This window comes from Choloepus didactylus, chromosome 9 (assembly GCF_015220235.1).
Source record: "Choloepus didactylus isolate mChoDid1 chromosome 9, mChoDid1.pri, whole genome shotgun sequence".
Taxonomy (NCBI): Eukaryota; Metazoa; Chordata; class Mammalia; order Pilosa; family Megalonychidae; genus Choloepus; species Choloepus didactylus.
This window is the reverse complement of record NC_051315.1, coordinates 102347662-102369266: the sequence shown is the minus strand read 5'-3', so window position 1 is coordinate 102369266 and position 21605 is coordinate 102347662. Positions and strand designations below refer to the sequence as shown.

Genomic DNA, 21605 nt, shown 5'->3' with positions numbered 1-21605 from the left:
AGGAGTTCAGTATTTTCACCAAGATCCAGATTTTTATATCTCAATGAGAAAAGCTCAAAGTGTCAAATTTAGGTAAGTGATAGGATTGGTAATCCACAATCAGAAAACTCCAATGGTTTTGTTCAATGGGAAGAAGCATGCCACTCCCATGCTCAGTCACTTTGAAAGATAATGATGGGGCAGGAGCATAGGGACAGAATATCCATGTCTCATAGGCAGACAGCAGGGAAAGCTCATAGAAACATAAATGAGGTATTAAACTGAGGCAAGTCTAGTTTATAAACTTATTGTATGTTTGCATTTGAATGTGAAAGTATGGAATTTAATTAGAACTTGGCCTTATGGATTTGTAAAGCAAGCCAGACAGTGGCTATGCCCTGCTATGCAAAAATATATTTCTTATGATTCAGCAAATCACTTTGCTATCAGACAAAGGGGAAAAGGGATAATTCTCACAATCAGAACCCATAAAGTCACCATCATGGCTGCAGAAGGCCACAGAAGGTATACTCAGATGCTACGTGGAAACATTAGGGAGCCTACCATCCCTCTCCCACCAGCAAGAGAAAAGCATATTTGCATGGTGGTGCTTTGCTGTTTAAAAGGTGTTTCTTGCCATTTAAGTGCATCACAGTATTTGAGTTTCACACTATGTCTGTGTTGGAGGCGAGAGTAAACCTATATTCCAGTTGAGGAAACTGAAACTCAAAGAAGAAAAGCACTGTATTCAAGTTGACACAACAGGTATTACAGCAAAGCCAAAACTAGAAGTCAGGGCCCTGCCTTCTAATCCAGTGTTATTTCTCCTATGAGATAATAGTCTCATTATTAGTTCAGATAATGATTTTTTTTTCCAGGAAATGTATTTTTATACCACCCACTTCTAAAAAAAGGTTTGAGATGACTGATCGTAGAAATTAGTTGATATACTGAAGAAGACAAGGTCTGCATAAAAGAGATACAAGAAAGTTCATAATAATGGAATGAAATGGAGCAATGACAGGAGTAGAATTTGGGTTGAGGGATAAAGGCTAAGGATTAAGAAAGGAGGAGTTGCTGGGAGGACCCGCCTTAATACAGGACGGAAAACTATGAACAATCAGGCACATGCGTGGAGGTCATTAGAAAGGGACCCTCTGAGAACTGGGATCTTTTTGATGGGCCTTTAATAGTGGCCTGGAAGGAAAATTTAAGTTTAAGTTTTGACTAATCAAGACCAAGGAAAATTCTTGGGGATTTTGAGGGGAAGAAAAAGAATATAAAAGGCTGAGACCTGGACTTTGAAATAGGCTTCTTGCTATGACCTTGTTATAATCTCTCCATCTGTATCACAAAGTTAGATGGATTGATGCATTTTATTTTTTCATTCTTTTTTCACTAGGTCCTAGCAGATTGGAAACAAGAAAACTTTATTTCCAGAGAGGTTACTAGTTGCCAGATTTCAAACAAACTCATTTTTTTTTCTGACTAAACAAATGCTGTTTACTGTAAAATGAAGTTTGCAAAGGACTTAGGTAAACTATGTCCTGCATGAAAAAGAATTACTTATTATTCTGAAAAGAATTGGTGAATATCTTCATTGCAGTATTCACAAAGCATTTAAAAATCTTGGTTGCAAAAACCTGAACAGTCCAAATTATCCTATTTTTTCTATGAAATACACTAAAAAAGAGAGCATATTTTCAAATTTACTCTTTAGAGTTGATTAAAATGAATGAGACCAAGGGAAGTTTAAGAATCAGAATACTCAATCCTAAATATTTTATTCTGAATGCATACCCTAAACTCTTCGAGGAGATATAAAATTGTTAAAAAGTAAATGCATTTACAGATAATAAAAAATATATTTATAGCCTCCCCCTCCCCAGCCCCGAGGATCTGGGGGAAGGTGCAGATGTGTTGGACATCCTCACCTGGACTGGTGTTGATGTTGTCACAAACATTGGGACTGGCGGTTTGATGTGCTGAGCCCTTGATCCCGGGACTTGCCCTTATGAAGCTCGTTACTGCAAAGGAGAGGCTAAACTTGCATATAATTGTGCCTAAGAGTCTCCCCCTGAGTACCTCTTTGTTGCTCAGACGTGGCCCTCTCTCTCTCTAACTGAGCCATCTCAACAGATGAACTCGCTGCCCTCCCCCCTACGTGGGACCCGACTCCCAGGGTTGTAAATCTCCCTGGCAATGCAGAATATGACTTCTGGGGATGAATGTGGACCCAGCATCATGGGACTGAGAGTATCTTCTTGACCAAAAGGGGGATGCAAAATGAGACGAAACAGTTTCAGTGGCTGAGAGATTTCAAATGGAGTCAAGAGGTCACTCTGGTGGACATTCTTATGCACTATATAGATAACACCTCTTAGGCTTTAATGTATTGGAATAGCTAGAAGTAAATATCTGAAACTACCAAACTCCAACCCAGCAGTCTGGACTCCTGAAGACAATTATATAATAATGTAGATTACAAGGAGTGACAGTGTGATTGTGAAGACCTTGTGGATCGCACCCCCTTTATCTAGTGTGTGGATGAGTGGAGGAATGGGGATAAAAACTGAGGGACAAGTGGGGTGGGATGGGGGGATGATTTGGGTGTTCTTTTGTCACTTTTATTTTTTATTCTTGTTCTGGTTCTTTCTGATGTAAGGAAAATGTTCAGAGATGGATTGTGGTGATAAACGCATAACTATGTTATCATACTGTGGACAGTGGATTGTATATCATGGATGATTGTATGGTGTGTGAATGTATTTCAATAAAACTGAATTTAATAATAATAATAATAGAAAAAGTAAATGCCTTTAAATAATTTGGGTCTACCAGCTAATGATCAGATTAAACTAAGAAGCCTTGAGGGATTATATACTAGGCACTTTAACAAACATGATTGCAGTAATCATGTTTCTTTAAAAAAATAAGTATAGAGGGCCTGATCTGGGAGAGGTTGGAAATATTCATAACATCTTAAAAATTAAATAACTTCTGAAAATCTGATCTAGAAATACTATGCCCTTGGATTAGCTCTTTGAATTAGACATTGCCCTGGGAAAATTTCTCAAATTTACAACTCTAGCATGGTGTGTTTACTGAGCATGGATAAGCAAATATAATCCCCATAATAAGTAATGAACTTGGCTACAATAGAGGAGTTGCCATGTAAGTCAACAGAGCTGAGAAGGCAAGTAGAAAACTGGCTGGTTCCCCTGATAGGAAAGGTTCAATACTCTTGGGGAGGAAAACCCTTTGTGTGGACAGTAAAAACAGCCTCTCACGTGCCTTCTGATCCAACTAGCCCTAATTTCTTGCAGACTAGAAAAGACAGGTTCTGGTTATCAGAATCAGTTTTACCTCCAACTAAAGCATGGCACTTCTTATATTTTAGTATTTCATTCCATGGACTTGATCTTATGCATGAATAGTGATGAGGATTTTTTAGTCTTGAAGGCATTTATTCCTACTATGATTAGAATTAAAAATCAGAGATTAAAAATTACATATGCACATGCAAAGATGGAAGTAATGTCAGCTCTCTATTGCCTTATTAGTTATCAGTTTGATTTTTTAATTTTGGCTTCAAAATCTAGATCTTGGTCAAAATTTTCAATTTTCAGAATTTAAGAGTTAATTATTGTGAATATAATCCACCCCCATGAACACATAATAAATTAATATACTGCAACATAATAGAATATAAAACAAAGAGAGAGAGACAGATCAAGAAAAAAATCCAGCATGCGATTACTGTGTGAACATTTCATAACAAAACCCAATACCAAGGAAAAATTGGCTGGCATTAGATTTTGACATGATCCTAAAACTCTGCCAAGATATGCCAAAGGGTATATTCAGTTTGAATTTGCACCAAACACTTATTTTTAAGAGAATGTTTTATTATGATTTCAATTCAAATGTATGTCTGAGGCAACTTCCCAGTTTGGCCTTGCTGTGGAGGTAGGTTATTGCTCAAGCCTGAAGGGAAAAGTAATAATCAGCGGGGGCAAATGAAATGGGCTGGAATAAGACCATATTCCATTATAGAATTATGCTCGGCAAGCCCAAGTGCAGAGTTTCAAGTTTCACACAGGTTTCAAAGGGACATGATCTCAAATATCTGGAAGTCAAGGTTCATTTTCAAACAAAGTAGCCAGAAAAAAACTGGCTACTTTTATAGTCCTATTGGGTCCCAATAAGGGCCATTTTCTATATCTAAGTAAAAACAACAAACTAAGCCTTAAACTTTGACCCCTTTCTCTAATTTAAAATATGTTTCTATAGTACCCAGGCAGGTGAATAAAAGTCATTTTTCACAAAAGTATCTGTATCTTGCTAAATATATTCATCTTTGTAAAATTCTTTCAACTACAATTTTTATATTCCAATTACACATCCTTTTTCACCAACTGGGAGTTGGCAAGGTCTAGGCAGGAGGCAGAAGTGTTTTCCCAATTAAACTTTCCTAAGCCTGGTTTTATATGTCTGGACAAATCTCATGGGAACCCCCTCCTCAAGACAGTGTGAATTGCTGCTATGAAATACAATAAATGCAGGGAACATTGAACCTCATTGTCAAAGGAATCATTCCTAAATTGGAGGGAGGGAAGAGGGAGAGGAAATGGAATCTACTGTAATTCTCTTACATTCTCTCGGAATACCTGGTGTCTCAGACGATCTCCAGAGAGCCCTCGGTGTCCTTCTCCGCAACCATAGGCACATCCCAAAGACTTTACTATTTTGATGAGCATGGTTAGAGCAAGCCTATGGTTGCTTACAGGTGTACTTTCATCCTAGTATCCATGAAAAAGAAAGAAAGAAAAGTTTGTTTCCATTACCACTGAGGTCCTTTTGCTATAAGATTCTACTTTATGATTAACCCAAATGTATATGTTTTAGAGCAAACACCTGCAATTTGGGAAATACTGAGAAGGACTGCCAAGGGTTCAAAAAGCAATCTAATTTTGCTAAAATCTAGTATGTGATTTAAAAGAAAAAAGTCTAATACATTTTGAATTCCCTTCGGCATGAAAGAATATGAACGTAGACTTCTTTATTAGAAGTCCTGCTTCCATACCCTTAAAAAATTATCAGAATGACTACCTCGAGAGAGACAGAGGATACTATTGGTGATGAAAGCAAGTAGATTTTCCTAGAAGCCACTCTCCTCAGCAGACTTCTGGTAATACCATCAGGCAAGGATTACTGCTAAATTTCTGGAACTGATCAAAGTCTTGACCTTTGAAATCTCTTGGCAATGTCCGACATTTTGAGTGACATTCTAGTTGTACAATTGTAATAGTTTTACAATAGGTGAACTGTAATACACATGCACAAGCAAAGTGAGAACATACAGAACTTCACAAACATTAAGCTTGATTATCCCTTTGGAGCTAAGAAGGAAGTCCTTCTGAGGTGAATTATGTGGTTCATTATCATCCTCTATTTTGCCCCATCTAATTCCTGTTGTCAGTAGAGGAAATGAGTTCCAGAAAAGGTACTTCCTTGAATTATTTCCAAAAAAGCATAAGGAAGCTGTTGATAAGGAATGTTTCAGTTTCAGAGTACAGTGTGGGAAACTCATTGCCTACATGAAGCCTCAGCTTTGGTCCATACACCATGGACCAAAGATTCCGGTGCCTAGTTCTTAATTGCCTATTATCTTATACATTAACTTATCTATGTTTTAGTTTCCTCACCTATGAACTGAGGATCATAATGGATGCCTTTCCTATATGTCATAGGTTTACTGTGCAGAGCAAATTTGTTAATGGACGGAAATTACGCCATAAATTTTACAGGGCTTTTCCATAATCTTATGATCATGTTGACACATCGACTTTGGGCCACACACATAGAAAGAACACTCAAATGTGGGGAGGGTGTGGAAGGGGTAGGGTGCTACCTAGACATTGTCATGTGCCCTATGTGGTCTGGTAAACTTGCTCCTCCACTAATGTTATATAGTTGGTCCTCCTTTTCCAAAATGTAGGTTCATGTAGTGGATGTGGTGCAGTGCTGTCCAGATTCCCTCTTCAGTACTGAAGCATTCATTCTCCCAGCAGCTGGAAGTGTTGGTGGCTGACAACTCTCAGATGAGTGCCTCTACAGGAACTTCCCTGTACTAAACAGAGCAGCCTCACCCAAAGTCATGCTGTCTTTCTGGGAGCAGCCTGCTTCCAATGTGGGGAGGGTTATAAAGGTCTGGCTTTCTTGTTTCACCTGGGGACTACTTTGAAGAACCATCTCAGCTCCAGAGCTCTGTGAGTGATCCATTGCAGCCTCTTTTGCAAATACTTTGCACTTCAACTTCTCTTTATGCTCCATCTTGCTTCTTTTACACATTATAGATGTTGATCCTGAGACAATACCCCAGTACATCTCCTTCATACATATTTTCACATCTAAATTGTTTCCTGAGTAGGCTACACCTAAGAAGGCTGCAAGTGGAAGACTCAACTGATCAATGGACATATATATACATTACCATATATAAAAAAAGTATATTAATATTACCAATTGCAAATCACTTTTTAGTTTGGATTCAAATCCTAGCTCCATCATTTACTAGATGTATAACTTTGCACAAGCTAATAACCACTCTATGCCCTACAAAATGGGAATCATAATACCTAATTCACAGAGTTGTGAAAATTAAATGAGTTAATGCATATAAGGCACATAATAGCAAAACAAAATTTCACAACTTTCTCTTATTTTTTCTTTCTATTTTCCATTTACTACTATAATGGACATAGCACCAACCATAATCTCTCTGAGTGTCTAGACTAGACTGATATGTAAAAAATGTAAATTTTCTCAGAAGCTCACCTTTCACTGTAAATTTGGTTCTTATAACTTATATTTGTTGGCAAATCCCTACACAACTGCTGACTGAATGATTCCTTAGGTTTTATGATCCAAGATCAAATACCTTGTGATTTATACCATCATTCAGATCATTTTCATTTAAGGTGAGATCTTAAGATCCTTATACTGTCCTCAGTGATGTTTGGGGTGGTAAGAAGTTGGAAACTTTTATTATCAAATGATTTTATAGAAATTGGAAAACACCATACATATGATTGAAGGCAAAGGAGAAAAACCTGAATAAAAGTTTCAGGGACACAAGAATACTAGGGCAGGAGTATTTGGATCAGAGTCTGGGAACACTGAGATGACAGAAGCAGACAATGAGGAAGAAATGTGAAGAAACACAGATGATAAATGCACACTGAATGAGTCAAGGGGACTGGAAAGAGAAAGAGAAGAAATTATGAAGAGGAGGGAGCACAGTGACAATTATTTAGCTGTATAAAGCATATATTCTGTAAGAAAAAAAGGAAAAAATATAGTTTAGATAATATGTAGATGCTAGAACTCTGCCAAGTGTAATCTTACTCTTGGAAACATTCAACCTGATGTGCAGATTGTCACCTGCTAGAGATTCAAATCTCTTTGTGATTTCAATTTCTGAAGAGCATTTTTCAGTTAAAACCCTGAATTTAAATCAGTATAATGAGAATTTAAGCTGTGTTAATTCTCATTTTATACTTATATTAAAGGAGAAAACTAGTTCTTGATGTTAGGTGCAGAAATAATAAATCAGGTGTTGCTGGGGCACAGGAAATTAAACTCAGGAATAATCGATAATGGGGGAGCTAAAGCCACTGGGATGTAACACACTAGGATGTGGGAGGACAGAGGCCAGGAAAATTGTTCCCATCTCTAAAACAATGTCAAATGACCAAGCAGGCAAGCAAGCAAGCAAAGTTTTTCTCTTGCTTTCTTCTTAACTGTGAATGAAATTGGCTGAGAAAAATGTGTTCCTTGGATCAAGAGAAGGAACTTTATCTTGAGGAAAAAGTATACTGCTCAATTAGGTCAGACCATGAAAGTCTTGAGGAAGAGGCTATGCTTGAGGGCAGGCTGAGAATGACAGCACTGTGGTGCATCTGAGGTGTTTTCCTGCAGAAATAGCATGATCTGGAAATTAGTACTAACATTGCTTGGTTGGTAATGAATGGGTTTCAGATTTAGAATGCAGTTTCATCTGTTTCTACTAATAACTGCTAAAAACCTAATGAAGAGATTTCTACACTCACCAATTTCTTGCTTTAGTGACTAGTTACTGTTCTGAGTGAATGAACTGAATTGCTGGCAAGCATGCCCTGAAAAGAAATTGGGGAAGATTTCATGAGGACATGAAAGGTGGTTCAGTCGTACCTTCTCTTGGTTCTTATCATTCTTCTCATAAGGGCCACCTCCACCTCCTCCACCTCCTCCTCCATCACCTCCTCCACCTCCTCCATCTCCACCTCCTCCTTCTTCTCCTCCACCGTCTCCAGCTCCACTAACTGAAGGACCCCCAAAGCCACAGGTGGTACTTCCAGACACTCCTTTGAACTGGAAAGTTCCCTCACTTGGTCTCTTTTCCACAGTTTCATTTTCTTTGTTTTCACTCTTCTTTCTGTTTTTTTCTACACAGGGTACCACACCAAGTTGAAGTAAACATTCCACAATGTTAAGTGCCACATCGCAGATGCGGGAGCTGATGTCATGGTTAAGGACAAGATAAACGGCCTTCAGAACCACCTGGGAAAGACAAAAATAAAGACAGAGGGATTAAGTTATCTGAACTTTTTCCTAAATAAATTTTGTTATTCTGTTTAATCCATTTCCTTTGAACTGTTCTATGCATTTGGGCATTAAAAATTCAACTCATTTTCAGATTTTCCTACATTGTATTGGGATCTTGTATATGTGCTTAATATAGAGTATAAATCCCTCAAAGAATTAAAAAAAAGTACATGTATATTATCTCACTTGAGTATTCTAAAAATCACCATGAAGTAGACAGTAATGGAGATACTAAAGCATAGTGAGATAATAATGGGAGAGTAACTATTTACCCAAATGGAAAGATTCAACTCTGCTTTTTTTTTTTTTTGTAGTCAGTGATTAAATCTCTGCCTCTCACTTTCCACCAATAATGAAAAAAGAATAATAATTGCCTTATGCTCAAAACAGAGTAACACTTTCACATTCATAACTATGTCATTATTTACACTTCCATTTTCAAAGCAAAATATTTACATGTTTAAATTATGTTCCTTTATTGATTTTAATATGTTAAAATTATTTTATGAACCTGGTTCACTAATGTGATTAAAATTTTGTGGAATATAGTTGTAAAGCATAACAATCCTCTCATTTTCTAATAACCATAATCAAGACAGGCACCCTTGAGAATGCAAGTTTAAATCTTTTAATAGACTTCTGTTTTTCCCTGCTACATTCCTTATAAACATGGGAGGTTTATAAGCCCTGTTGCTTATATAACAAAGGAAAATAAACTGGAACTTTTTTCTTCTGATTCTGGAAAAAAAGAGACTTACTAGCAAACAAACACATACACAAGACACATATGTTTGTGTATGTGTGTGTATACATAGGTATATTCAAAATTCACTATTTCTTTGCATTATAAAAATATTCTGAGATGGTCAAATCTAATGTAATACTTGAAAAAAGGAAAGAGGCATCTATAAGAGTAAACACATTTGCAAAAGTTTTCATAGGGAAAAGGTTCAACTTAAGTTCATTTTAAGGTTCAGTTTTTCTAAGAGTCTATTTCCCTATTTTAACAGAGACTGTAAAAGTTTTACCAAAGAATCATTACTTTCAAGCTTTGGTAAGAAAAAATTCTTGTCCTTACAGAAAGATCAAGCATGCCATTCTTGTGGACAAAGTTATTGGTCCCATCAGTATGTTCTGTGTCTTCCAGGTAGCTGTAGTTTATGCAGGAGTCTGTGAGGCTTCGAGGCAGGTTCGCACATGCTAGCGGTTCATGTGGCATCTCTGGGATAGGCACCTGGTTGCATAGCTTCCTCATATGCTCACTGAAAAAGTCTGCATAGCCTACGTTGAATGATGCCAATGTGGTATTGAAGGTTGCAACTGTGATAGTGGAGATCTGAGATCGCACTATTAAAATGAAGGCAGTGTCTTAGTTTTCACTATATTTACCAGTGACATTATATTACACAGTTATACTATTATTTAATCATGACCACAACCACAATTGTGACTTTTGTAGAAAACTGACTTATAGTTACAAAGCTAGTCTGAACTTTCATGGAACTGCTGAAGGTGTTAAGGTGCAATATATAATAAATAATGAAGGTTATAGAAAAGTGTGAATCCCAAATGGCTTCTTAGGCTGTGGCTAGAATTTAACTATCATCTAACGTTGATTTGGTTTAGGCCATCACACCATGTGGATTTTACACACTGTCAGATGACAGACAATATTGATACAGTTAATCTAGTTTAGTTGAAGAATTGCACCACAAGTTTTCGGCTGTTAAAAATACATAAGTATTGGCTGTTTTTTACCTAGTACATTTAAACAGCAAAAAATAAGAAGGATTTCTTTTTGCTTTAGGCTAAGATTGATAGAACATAAATTTGAGGTGGTAACTTATAGATGTCATCGAATACTTGAAATAGTAAAATCCCAGGTAAAAGAGGGATTAAATTTATGCTCATAGGTTAAGGTCACAGAACAAGAACCAGTCTTGGAATCCACACAGAAGTACAAGTTTGCTCCACATAACGCACACACGGTACTTCTGTGAAGTGGAAGCTGTCTGAAAAATGATTCAGTGACCAGAAAAAGAAGAGAAAACTAAATCCAAGGCATGCAGAAATTAGGAAATAATAAATATTAGAGTGGAGATATGAAATAGAAAACAAAAAACAATAGAGAAAATCAACAAAACTAAAAGTTGGTTCTTTGAAAAGATCAATAAAATTGACAAACTTAAGCTAGAATGAAAAAGAAAAAAAAAGAGGATACAAATAACTAAAATCAGAAATGAAAAGGGGGACATTAGTACTGAAATAAAAAGGACTATAAGAGGATACTATGAACAAATGTATGCCAATAAGTTAGAAAACCTAGAAGAAATGGACAAATTCTTAGAAACATACAGATGACCTACATTGACTCCAGAAGCAATAGAAGATCTCAACAAAAAATTTACTAGTAAAGAGATTGAATCAGTAATCGAAAACCTCCCAACAAAGAAAAGTCCAGGATCAGATGGCTTCAAAGGGGAATTCTATAAAACATTCCAAAAAAAGTAACTCCAATTCTGCTCAAACACTTCCAAAAAAACTGAAAAGGAGGAAAAACTCCATAATTCATTCTACAAGACCAACATCACCCTCATACTAAAGCCAGATAAAGATACCACAAAAAAAGAAAATGGCATACCAATATCTCTTATGAATATAGATTAAAAAAAATCCTCCACAAAAAACTAGCAAACCCAATCCAACAGCTTTTAAAAGAAATTATACACCAATATCAAGTGGGATTTATCCCTGGTATGCAAACTTGTTTCAACATAAGAAACATAAGAAAATAAATTAATGCAATATATCACATTAATACAATGAAGGGAAAAACCACATGACCAGCACAATTGATGCAGAAAAAGCACTTGACAAAATCTACACCACTTCTTGATAAAAACACTTAGAATACTAGGAATAGAAGAAAACTTCCTCAATATGATAAAGGCCATATATGAAAAGCCCACAGCTAATATCCTACTTAATGGTGAAAGACTGAAAGCTTTCCTTCTAAGATCAAGAACAAGATAAGGATACCCACTGTCACCACTGTTATTCAACATTGTGGAAGTTCTTGCCAGAGCAATTAGGCAAGAAAATGAAATTAAAGGCATCCAAATTGGGAAGAAAGAAGTAAAGCTTTCCCTATTTTCAGATTATATGATCCTATATATAGAAAATCCTGAAAAATCCACAACAAATCTCCTATAGCTAATTAAGTGAATTCAGCAAAGTGGTGGGGTACAAGGTCAATACTCCAAAATGAATAGTGTTTCTTATAGACAAGCTATGAATAATCAAAAGAAGAAATAAAGAAAAAATTCCATTCACAATATCACTAAAAGAATCAAATATCTAGGAATAAATCTAACAAAGGAGTTAAAGGACTTGTACACAGAAAACTACAAAACACCACTAAAAGAAATCAAAAAAGACCTAAATAAATGGAAGGATATTCCATTTTATTGGACTCGAGGAATAAATATTGTTAAGATGTCAATACTACCCAAAGCAATTTAAAGAGTCAATGCAATCCCAATCAAAATTCCAATAACCTTCCTCACAGAAATGGAAAAGCCAATCATCAAACTTATATGGAAGGTAAGGGGCCCTGGATAGCAAAAGCCATTTTGAAAAAGAATGAAGTTGGAAGAGTCACACTTCCCAATCTGGAACTTATTACAAAGCTACAGTAATCAAAACAGCACAGTACTGGTGCAAGGACAGACATATAGACCAATGGAATAGAATTAAGAGCTCAGAAATCAACCCTCACATTTATGGCCAACTGATTTTTGACAAAGGGTCAAAGACCACTGAATTGGGAAAGAATAGTCTCTTCAACAAATGGTGCTGGGAAAACTGGATCTCAATTTGAAAAAAAAGAAGGAGGACCCCTACCTCACACCATACATAAAAATCAACTGAAAGTGGCTCAAAATACTAAGTATAAGAGCCAGGACTATCAAACTCCTGGAACAAAACATACGAAAGTATCATTAGGACCTTCTGTTAGGCAATGATTTCTTAGACTTTATGCTCAAAGCACAAGCAACAAAAGAAAAAAATAAATGGGACCTTATCAAAATTAAAAACTTTTGAGCCTCAAAGGACTTTATCATGAAATTAAAATGACAATCTACATAATGGGAGAAAATATTTGGATACCACATATCCGATAAAGGTTTACTATCCAGAAAATACCAAGAAATCCTTTAACCGAACAACAGAAAGACAAACAGCCCAATTAAAAAATGGAAAAAGACTCAAACAGACATCTTTCCAAAGAAGATATCCAAATGGCCAGAAAGCACATGAAAAGATGCACGTCATTAGCCATTAGGGAAATGCAAAACAAAATGACAATGAGATACTATTTCATACCCATTAGAATGGCTACTATTAAAAAAATGGACAATACAAGTGTTAGAGAGGATGCCAAGAAACAGGAAGACTCATTTATTGCTGGTGGCAATGTAAAACGGTATAGCCATCATAGAAAACAGATTGGCGGTTCCTCAGAAAGCTAAGTATAGAACTACCATATAACCTGGCACTCGAACAGATGTGTGCACATCAATGTTCACAGTGGCATTATTCACAATTGCCAAAAGATGGAAGCAATCCAAGTGTTTGTCAACTGATGAATGGATAAATAAAATGTGGTGCATACATTCAATGGAATATTATTCAACTGTAAAAATGAATGAAATCCTGATATACACGACAACATGGCTGAACATTGAAGACAACATGTAGAGTGAAATAAGCCAGACACAAAAGGACAAATATTATGTGATCTCACTGATTTGGAGCAATTAGAATAAGCAAACTCAGAGTCAGAATCTAGAATATAGGTTACCAGAAGACAGGGTGGGGACAGGGAATATGAAGTTAAGGCTTAAAGTGTACAGGGTTCATATTTGGAATGATGGAAATGTTTTGGTAATGGATGGTGGTGATGGTAGCACAATATTGTGAACATAATTAACAGTACTGAAATATATATCTGAATGTAATTAAAGAGGGAAATGTTAGATTGTATATATCACAACAGAATAAAAACTTGGAAAAAAAATCTAGGGAACTACACTACACATACAGCAAACCATGAGTTAAACCATGGATGATAGTTAATAGAACAATTATAAAAATGTGCTATCTTAATATAACAAATGTTCCACATCAATGCAAGGTGTTAATAATGGGTGGTATATGGGAACACTGTGTTTTATGGATGATTGTTCTGTAAAACCACCACTTCTCTAATAAAGAGGAAAAAAAGGAATGAGTGGCCTTGTAGTGCAGTGACTTCCTTATCACTGAAGGTATACAAGTCCTTCAGAGGGACATCATAGGAGGGAATAAAGTATTGAATCTAGATGTCTTCCAAGTTCCTTCCAGCCCTGTGAGTCTATGAACTTCTGAAAAGAAATATGAATGGCTCATCCTTGCTCTCCCTCTCTCAGCCTATTTCACAGTATTCACAGTGTGCTGTCATATAGCTCTTGCTACTAAGGAAACTCTAAGAATGGTTAACAAGTAAATTACCAAGCACTATAATAAAAGAATACAAGTTTTCAAAAAGCATCAAGAGACAGATTATAATCATAAATAGAGCATGGAGTAAGGACAGGAAACAGGAAAAGAAGCCTTGACTCCCCACTACAGGTCCCGCCTCCGACCCACCTTCTTTGACGGTGTTTTCTCCATGGCTGTTGGAGTGGTCCGGCAGGTCACTGACCAGGGTGTGGTGGGAGTGCGAGTGTCTGGCACTCAGGCTCTCCATCTCTGTGGCTGCGTCAGAACTTCCCCGCCGGCTAAACTTCCCTGAGATGAACAACAGCAGCACAAGGGGGTTTTAAAGTGTAAAAGATTCCCTGCAGAGATTTTGTCTTTCCAAAGGACAGCAGTGAGACTGAGGGGATATTAGGAAAAGCATGAGACCCAGCCAAAATAGCAAGAATTGAACTTGTCTTGGGAACATCCAGGGTCATGATTATTGATGAAGCTGCCTCTGATAAGATCAGCCCCAATAAGCCAAAGATCAGGAACCATCTATTGTGCCTGCACTTAGCTGTCAGCTCTGATTTTATGCTAGCCTTCTTACTATGCCTACCAGGAAAAAAAAATCATTTCTTTTTCTCTCCCTCTCTCCCTTTCTTTAGATTCACAGTGAAAGTTAATGCACAGCACCCTTGAAGGCCAAGTTTACACATCCAGAGTGATCTAACATACGGGGCAATGGCCTAAGTATTCAGAATCTTTGGACAATTAATTCAAATATCTGATTTTCTTGGGCTATAAAGACAGCATTATTTTGGTACTGTGGAGCCTGCATTTAGGTGCTGATTTCTTTGCTAGTTCAAGAAAGGGCCAGGTTTTTCAGAGAGCCCTAGATCCAGATTTTCTAAGCAGATCACTCAAGCGCTGCCCTATTTTGGACAGCCCTTGTTGTTACCTAAAATGGTGGTTTGCCAGCCTCCTTTTTCAATGCTTCGCCTGTCTTCTCCGAGCCCAGAGAAACTCCCGAAGGAGAAGGTGCTGCGTGTGGGCGATACATCCAGGTGGTCCTCATGAAGCAGGAATGGCACTCCCATTCTTCGTGGCCTCCTCTTCCCAGCGTGGTGGAATGGAATGGAGCCCTTCCTCTCTCGGTCTTCTTTGCGGCTCTTGAACTACAATGAGAGATGAAGGGTTACGGAAAGGGCCAAGGAAAGGTTACAGTTTGCTTCCCAAGGAGCTCCAAGATCTGCAGCAAAATACAGGAAATGTTCCAGGGGAAGAAGACCCAAAAAGTCACTGAATTTCATCTGATAGATATGGGAGAAATTTCTACAATGTGGAAACTAAGCAAAATGTAACCCATTCTATGGTTCTGCTGGGTTGAATGGTTCTCAAAGTGTGGTCCCCAGGACAGCAGCATCACATTACCTGGGAACTTGTTAGAAATGCAAATTCTTGGGTTCTGCCCCAGACATACTGGAACAGAAATTCAGAGGGTAAGGCCCAGCAATCAGTGTTTTAACAAGTCCTGCAGGTGATTCTGATACAGACTCAAGTTTGAGAACCAGTGGGTGAGAGTACAGGATTCAGAGTCACCACTTGGACTAGCCAATCTTTTTCTATTCCATTATTCAAGATTGAGATCCATTGTTCCAGCCAGGCAACTTCAAATGTGTTCCATTGTTCACAAAGAGGATTAAAAAACATACATATAAGGGAACTTTGTACTTTCTACATGATTTTTCTATAAACCTACAACTTCTCTAATAACAATAAAAAAAGATGCAGAGCATGAACTGGTACAAACGTTATTCCTACCAGTCAAACAAGTCCAAGAACCAGTGTAATAAATAATTTATTTCAGTGTTTTGCAACTCTGTGGATTTGCCTGGCAAGTTTTAAAGGATATGGAAGCCAGGCCCAAACCTCAAGAGATTCTGATTTAATTGGTCTGGGATCAGGTATAGGCACTTATATTTTTGAAAGCTCCCTGAAGATTCTCATGTACAACCAGTATTGAAAACCTCTTTTTTCTCCCAAATGGTCAGTGTTTAGATAAACAATGGCCATTGCCTATTATTGAGTTAGCAATGAAGGCAGACATGATAGCTTACTTAGCAAGAATATGAGGGCATAGATAAGTTAATAATATATTCTGTGTTCTTCATCAACATAATTAAACTATTCTGAAAAAGAGAAACTAAAGCACTACATATGTATATTCTACACATATTATTTTATATTTGATTAACTCCATATAGTGGATTAAAAAAGAAAAACATGGACTCTTGAGCTGGAAGACAATGTTTTGAATCTGTGCTTAACCTTTGGCACACTGCCTCAAGGTCCTAAGACTCAATTTCTTGACTGACAAAATTGAGAGAATAAATTTGGATTAAATGAGAACCATTTTCTAAAAGTACTTGATAAATTGAGATGAGCCGTACAAATGTAAGTTATCATCACTGCTACCACAACTATCACCACCACCACATTACTGAAAGCACTTCACACACAATCAGGATTGAGCTTCATAACAAACTGTGGAACATTTAGAATAGGAAGTGCACCCACACACACAGAGAAACTTGCACAGGGCTGTTGCTACAAGTCAGTGTTATAATTGGGAGCTGACTCATGTTCCCGAGGTCCTTTCCCACCTTACCCCACACTGCAGGATGATCAGAAGCACCTGATGCCACAGTGACATTTTTTTTTATTCTGAGTAGTTTATTCTCAAGTCATTACACTGTTCAACCAGTCTGACACATAAGATAGACATAAAAGTAAATATTGGGAGGTACACATATATTCCTATTCAGAGAGAAGACACGTTTATATATATATATCATATACGTACAGAAAAACTGCAGCAAACATTAAGGTATCTAAAGTAATTTTTTCACAATTCAGATATGACTTATTTACAAGTTTGTTTTAAAATAATTAAATAATATTCAGAGAATTATAAAAGTATGAGATAAATATTAGGAGACCCTGAAAATCACAAGAATATTCCCTATGCTATTTATTAAAAAAAGGTTGCAAAATAGACCTAGCAATTTGGCACCATGAATATGCTAAATACCAAAATATGCTAAAATGAACATGCAATGTGAAGGCTGTACAAAAATAAAAACAAGAACAGCATTAGGCTCTGGAATATTGCAGTGTCTATACAAGATTTCTTAGGTGTGATCATGGGAAAGGAACCTTCAGAAAAGCCATTATTACTGATTCTATCTACTACTGTTTTATTTTTATTTTTTGATTACCAAAATATCAAAGGGCATAAGTGACTCTACTCACCTTCTTAAAAATGTTCATGCCCAGGTCTGAAGAAAGATCGGGGACTGCAGACCTACGCAGATTGGTTAACGAAACTTTGGAAAAGGCCTCTGGGCTGAGAGATTTTTCCTCTTCATTACACTTCATGGTGAGATCCTTAATAAACAATAAAGGCAGATTTAATGATCAGGGACTCAGGGCTTTATATCCAAATACTTTTCTTACTGAGATGTCACATTTTTATTAGGCATATGCCTACCTACCATATTGATATTTACAAAATATTTAATTACATGTCAGGTATTTCTACATCCAAGTCCTGCTACTGAGGAGATGTATTATTTCATATTAATTGAAATTTCTGTTTGGAAAGTTCAACAGAAGTAAGACCATGCAGCTCCAGAATGTGAATGCTAAGAAAACAGGGAGGAGACGGGTATCTCTTTTTCTCTTTTTATTAAAATGGGGGTGCTTTTCCCTTTAATGATTCATAGACGCAGATACTAACTTTGGAGAGAATCATCTACTGATAAAAAAGAGTATATTACCTTTTCACTCTGATACTGTTCATGTTTATTTTCAGAACATGCATAAGTTTTTCAGACACAGCCAACTCACATTTAAGTGAACCCAAACGACTGGAACACATTGCAAAGGAAATTTTTCTCTACATATTCAACACATGGTGTTGGTGAGAAAAAGGGGAAGAACAAGTATTCAAGCTGATAAGCTGATATTAGGATTGTCACTTATCAAAAAGAGATTTTCAGGGGCTATCATCACATCACTACATATTTAATCCATTCCTCCCATCATCTATAACAACAAGATTATGTATTAAAAAAGCAATATTACTAATGATGACAATGAGGCATGGAAAAATTTTGAATTATGCAAAACAGGTTAAATTATGTTCTGTAAAATGCTAGTGTCAACATTTTATGTTATATTGGTACTGACAGACTATATGTGAGAACTCTCAATTAACTAGCATTGATTAGTCAGAATAACCAATTTTCCATTATCCTTGATAATGGAGGCTTACTCTAGACTCACATGTCCAAAGGCATTTAGATAGCACGCCTTTGAATGGTAATGCTAAAGAGTAGCAAAAGGGTCCAGCAGTGGAAGATGGAATGGAAAGGATAATAGCATCAGGGTAATTGAATAATCAAATAATCAACATTGGAGTAAATAATAACCAATAGGCACAGAAGAAAAAAAGAGAATCTCTTATGGCCGAAGTGGTTGGTTCAAATGAAGACAGACTGAATTTCTCTTACTTGGGTTTTGTGGGTGTTCACTAGTGAGGGAGCCGCCGCCACCATTGAGCTACTCCTGGGTCTGGGCAGAAGAGGAATATCTGGTTCTGGAGGCTTTGCTGGCTTCTCTTCCAACATGTGTCTCAGCCTCTGTAGATAATACATCAGGGACCACTGAGTGCCCTCTTCAGACCAATGGGGCTGCAGTAGGCAGCGAAGAACAGCAACATCAAAGTAGGTGGCATAGCGGGACCTTTGGCATGGAGGTATCACGAGAGAGGCCCTGTTCCCAATGGCAGAACAAAGATGATTACATTGACAGTCAAGCATTTCAAGTGTCAGCACAACATGGTTTATAGCTCTGCTTTACTTATTCATTTCTCATTCACTTATTTCTTGCCTGGTTTACTCTAATACTCCCCTAACTATTCTCCCTCTTTCCACTCTTCCTACTCTGGAATACTTCCTGGAAGAAGAGACATAACAGAATTTTAAGTATGAGTAGAAATTAGGCAGGTGAAGTAAAAAATGGAGCAAGAGGACAGACCAACATTTCAGTCAGAGGCAACAGTACCTACAAAGGTATGGAGTTTTACAGTAGCATGAGTTTTGGGAGGGGATTATAAGTAATTGCTATAGTTGGTAATTTGGGAGGTTAGCAATGACAAAATTCAGAGCTATAGAAATGGATGATGTTCAGATAATTTTTTTTCTAAGCTAACATGCTTGAGTTTTATATATTAATAAAATATTAAACAAAGGTAGGTAGGATGAATAAAATCAAAAGTTGGGTTCTTTGACAAAACTAATAAAAATAATCAGGAAATACATCAGAAAGTATGACTGAAATATTATCACTAACATGATGAACACAATACGAGAGATAGTTTTAGAACAGGGGAAATCACTATGAGTAACGTGATGAAAGTTCAAATACCCAGATGAAAATATATTTATAAAACCAACCAAACTGACTCAAAAAGAAATGAAAACCTAAATAGTCCTACAACCATTAAAAATTGTATTAGTGGTAAATAAGATTTACTTTAAAAATATAGAAAGGCCAGAGGGTTTATAGTCAAGTTCCATCAAACATTGGGGAAACCAATATCTCCAATTTAACACAAAATATTCCACAAAAATAGAAAAAAAGGGAAATATCCTTTTCATGACTCTAGGATAACCTTTGCTATAAAAACCAGACAAGAATGCATATGAAAGAAAAATCATAAACCATTCTCATTTATGAGAAATGATGTAAAAATAATAAATAAAATATTAGCAACCCACATACAGCAATGTATAAATTGGGTTTTCCTAGGAATTCAAGGATGCTTTATTATTAGAAAATCTATTAAAGCAATTCACCACCTGAAGAGATTAAAGGATAACACATTCATATTGTTTTCTCAACAGGTTCAGAAAAACATTTTAGAAAATTTATTGTTAATCCATTAAATTCAGTAAGAGAAATTAGAATAAAGCCATAATAATAAGACATTCGGATATTGGTACAAAGTTAGGCAAACAGTGATGAAACAGATGGAGAGACACAAAAGTTACCCCCACATACATGGGAGCCTGACATTCAACAAAGGTGCAATAAAGGTAGTGTTACTAATAAGTGGAGGAAAAAAACTGACTTTTTAATAAATGGTGAGGGAATAATTGGTTATTTATGTGGAAAAAATATCCCTATTGCATACCACATACCAAAAAGCTGACTCCAGATTGACTGAAAATAAATATGAAAGGCAAAACAGAAGAAAATTAAGAAGGGAATATTTGTGACCTAAGGCTATAAAAAGGATTTTAAAACAAGACAACATCCAAAACTATAATATTTTAGTTGATAAACTTGACTATATTCAAATTTAAAACTTCTATACAAAAAATCATAAACAAAGTGAAAAGTCTACAGTGTGGAAAAGATACTTACAATGCATTTAACTGACAAAAAGATGATTTTTCTCACTAATAAAGAATTATCATAAATCAATAAGAAAAAGGCAAACAGCTCAAATGGGCAAGGTATAGGGAAGGAAATTTTGCCAAAAAGGAAATCTAAAGAGAGAATAAACAGGGAGAGAATCTCCATCTCACAAGTAATCAGGGAAATGCAGACTTTAACCACAACAGGATCTCATGTCACACCCAGCAGATTGGCAAGACTATAGAAGCCTAAAAATAGCAAGTGTTGGTGAGGTGTGGATAAATAGGAACTCCCATACACTGTTAGTACACCCTTTTGGAGTGTGATTTCATGGTATCTAGTAAGTGTGAAGATGTCCTTACCCTACGCCCAGCAACTCCATTCCCAAGGAAAACTGTAGCTTAGAAAAACTCTTGCCCATTTATACAAGAAGACATGCACAAGAAAATTGCAGCATTTTTTGTTATTGTGAAAAACTAGAGAGCATTCTCCTTCCTCTCAGCAATTTGCCTAGGACTGGCACTGCCCCCACTGATGATCACAGCTTTTGTCAGCCTTTCTTTCCATAGACTTCCCCACAATTGCTCTTTCCCTTTACCCCTATGGGCCTAGGACTGGAAGGCCTCCTGATGGTGGTAGTCCTGGAGTACTGCACTGGCTCTTGTAGTTTCCCTACATCCTATACTACCTTTTGTTAACAGTCCCTGTTTTAATCTCTTCTCAAATGACCTATTGTGCCACCTGCTTTCTCCTAGAACCCTGACTGATTATACCCTGAGGCAAATTTGAGGGAAGTAACAAACTTGATTCTCATTTCCACCAGTTTCTTAGGGGCTTTCACCATTTTTCCCTTCAACTCACACCAACCCATTTCTCTTTATTAAAGAAGCATGACCTAACCCACTTCTCTCAGCCTGCCATTTATACTTAGGATAACAGGATTTTTTTTAGTGCCATAGTCTTTGATTTATAAAGGAAAAACAAAG

The 21605-nt window shown here is 36.7% G+C and overlaps 1 protein-coding gene across 1 annotated transcript in view; it reads right to left on the bottom strand.

The window, feature by feature from the left end:
* The window catches only part of UNC80 (unc-80 homolog, NALCN channel complex subunit), a 244241-nt gene that overhangs the window by 171563 nt on the left and 51073 nt on the right, over window positions 1-21605 (bottom strand). Inside the window, 7 exon segments of the mRNA XM_037850187.1 lie at window positions 4635-4781; window positions 8215-8583; window positions 9707-9975; window positions 14320-14460; window positions 15092-15308; window positions 17446-17580; window positions 18708-18969. Coding sequence (XP_037706115.1) covers window positions 4635-4781; window positions 8215-8583; window positions 9707-9975; window positions 14320-14460; window positions 15092-15308; window positions 17446-17580; window positions 18708-18969 — 1540 coding nt within the window.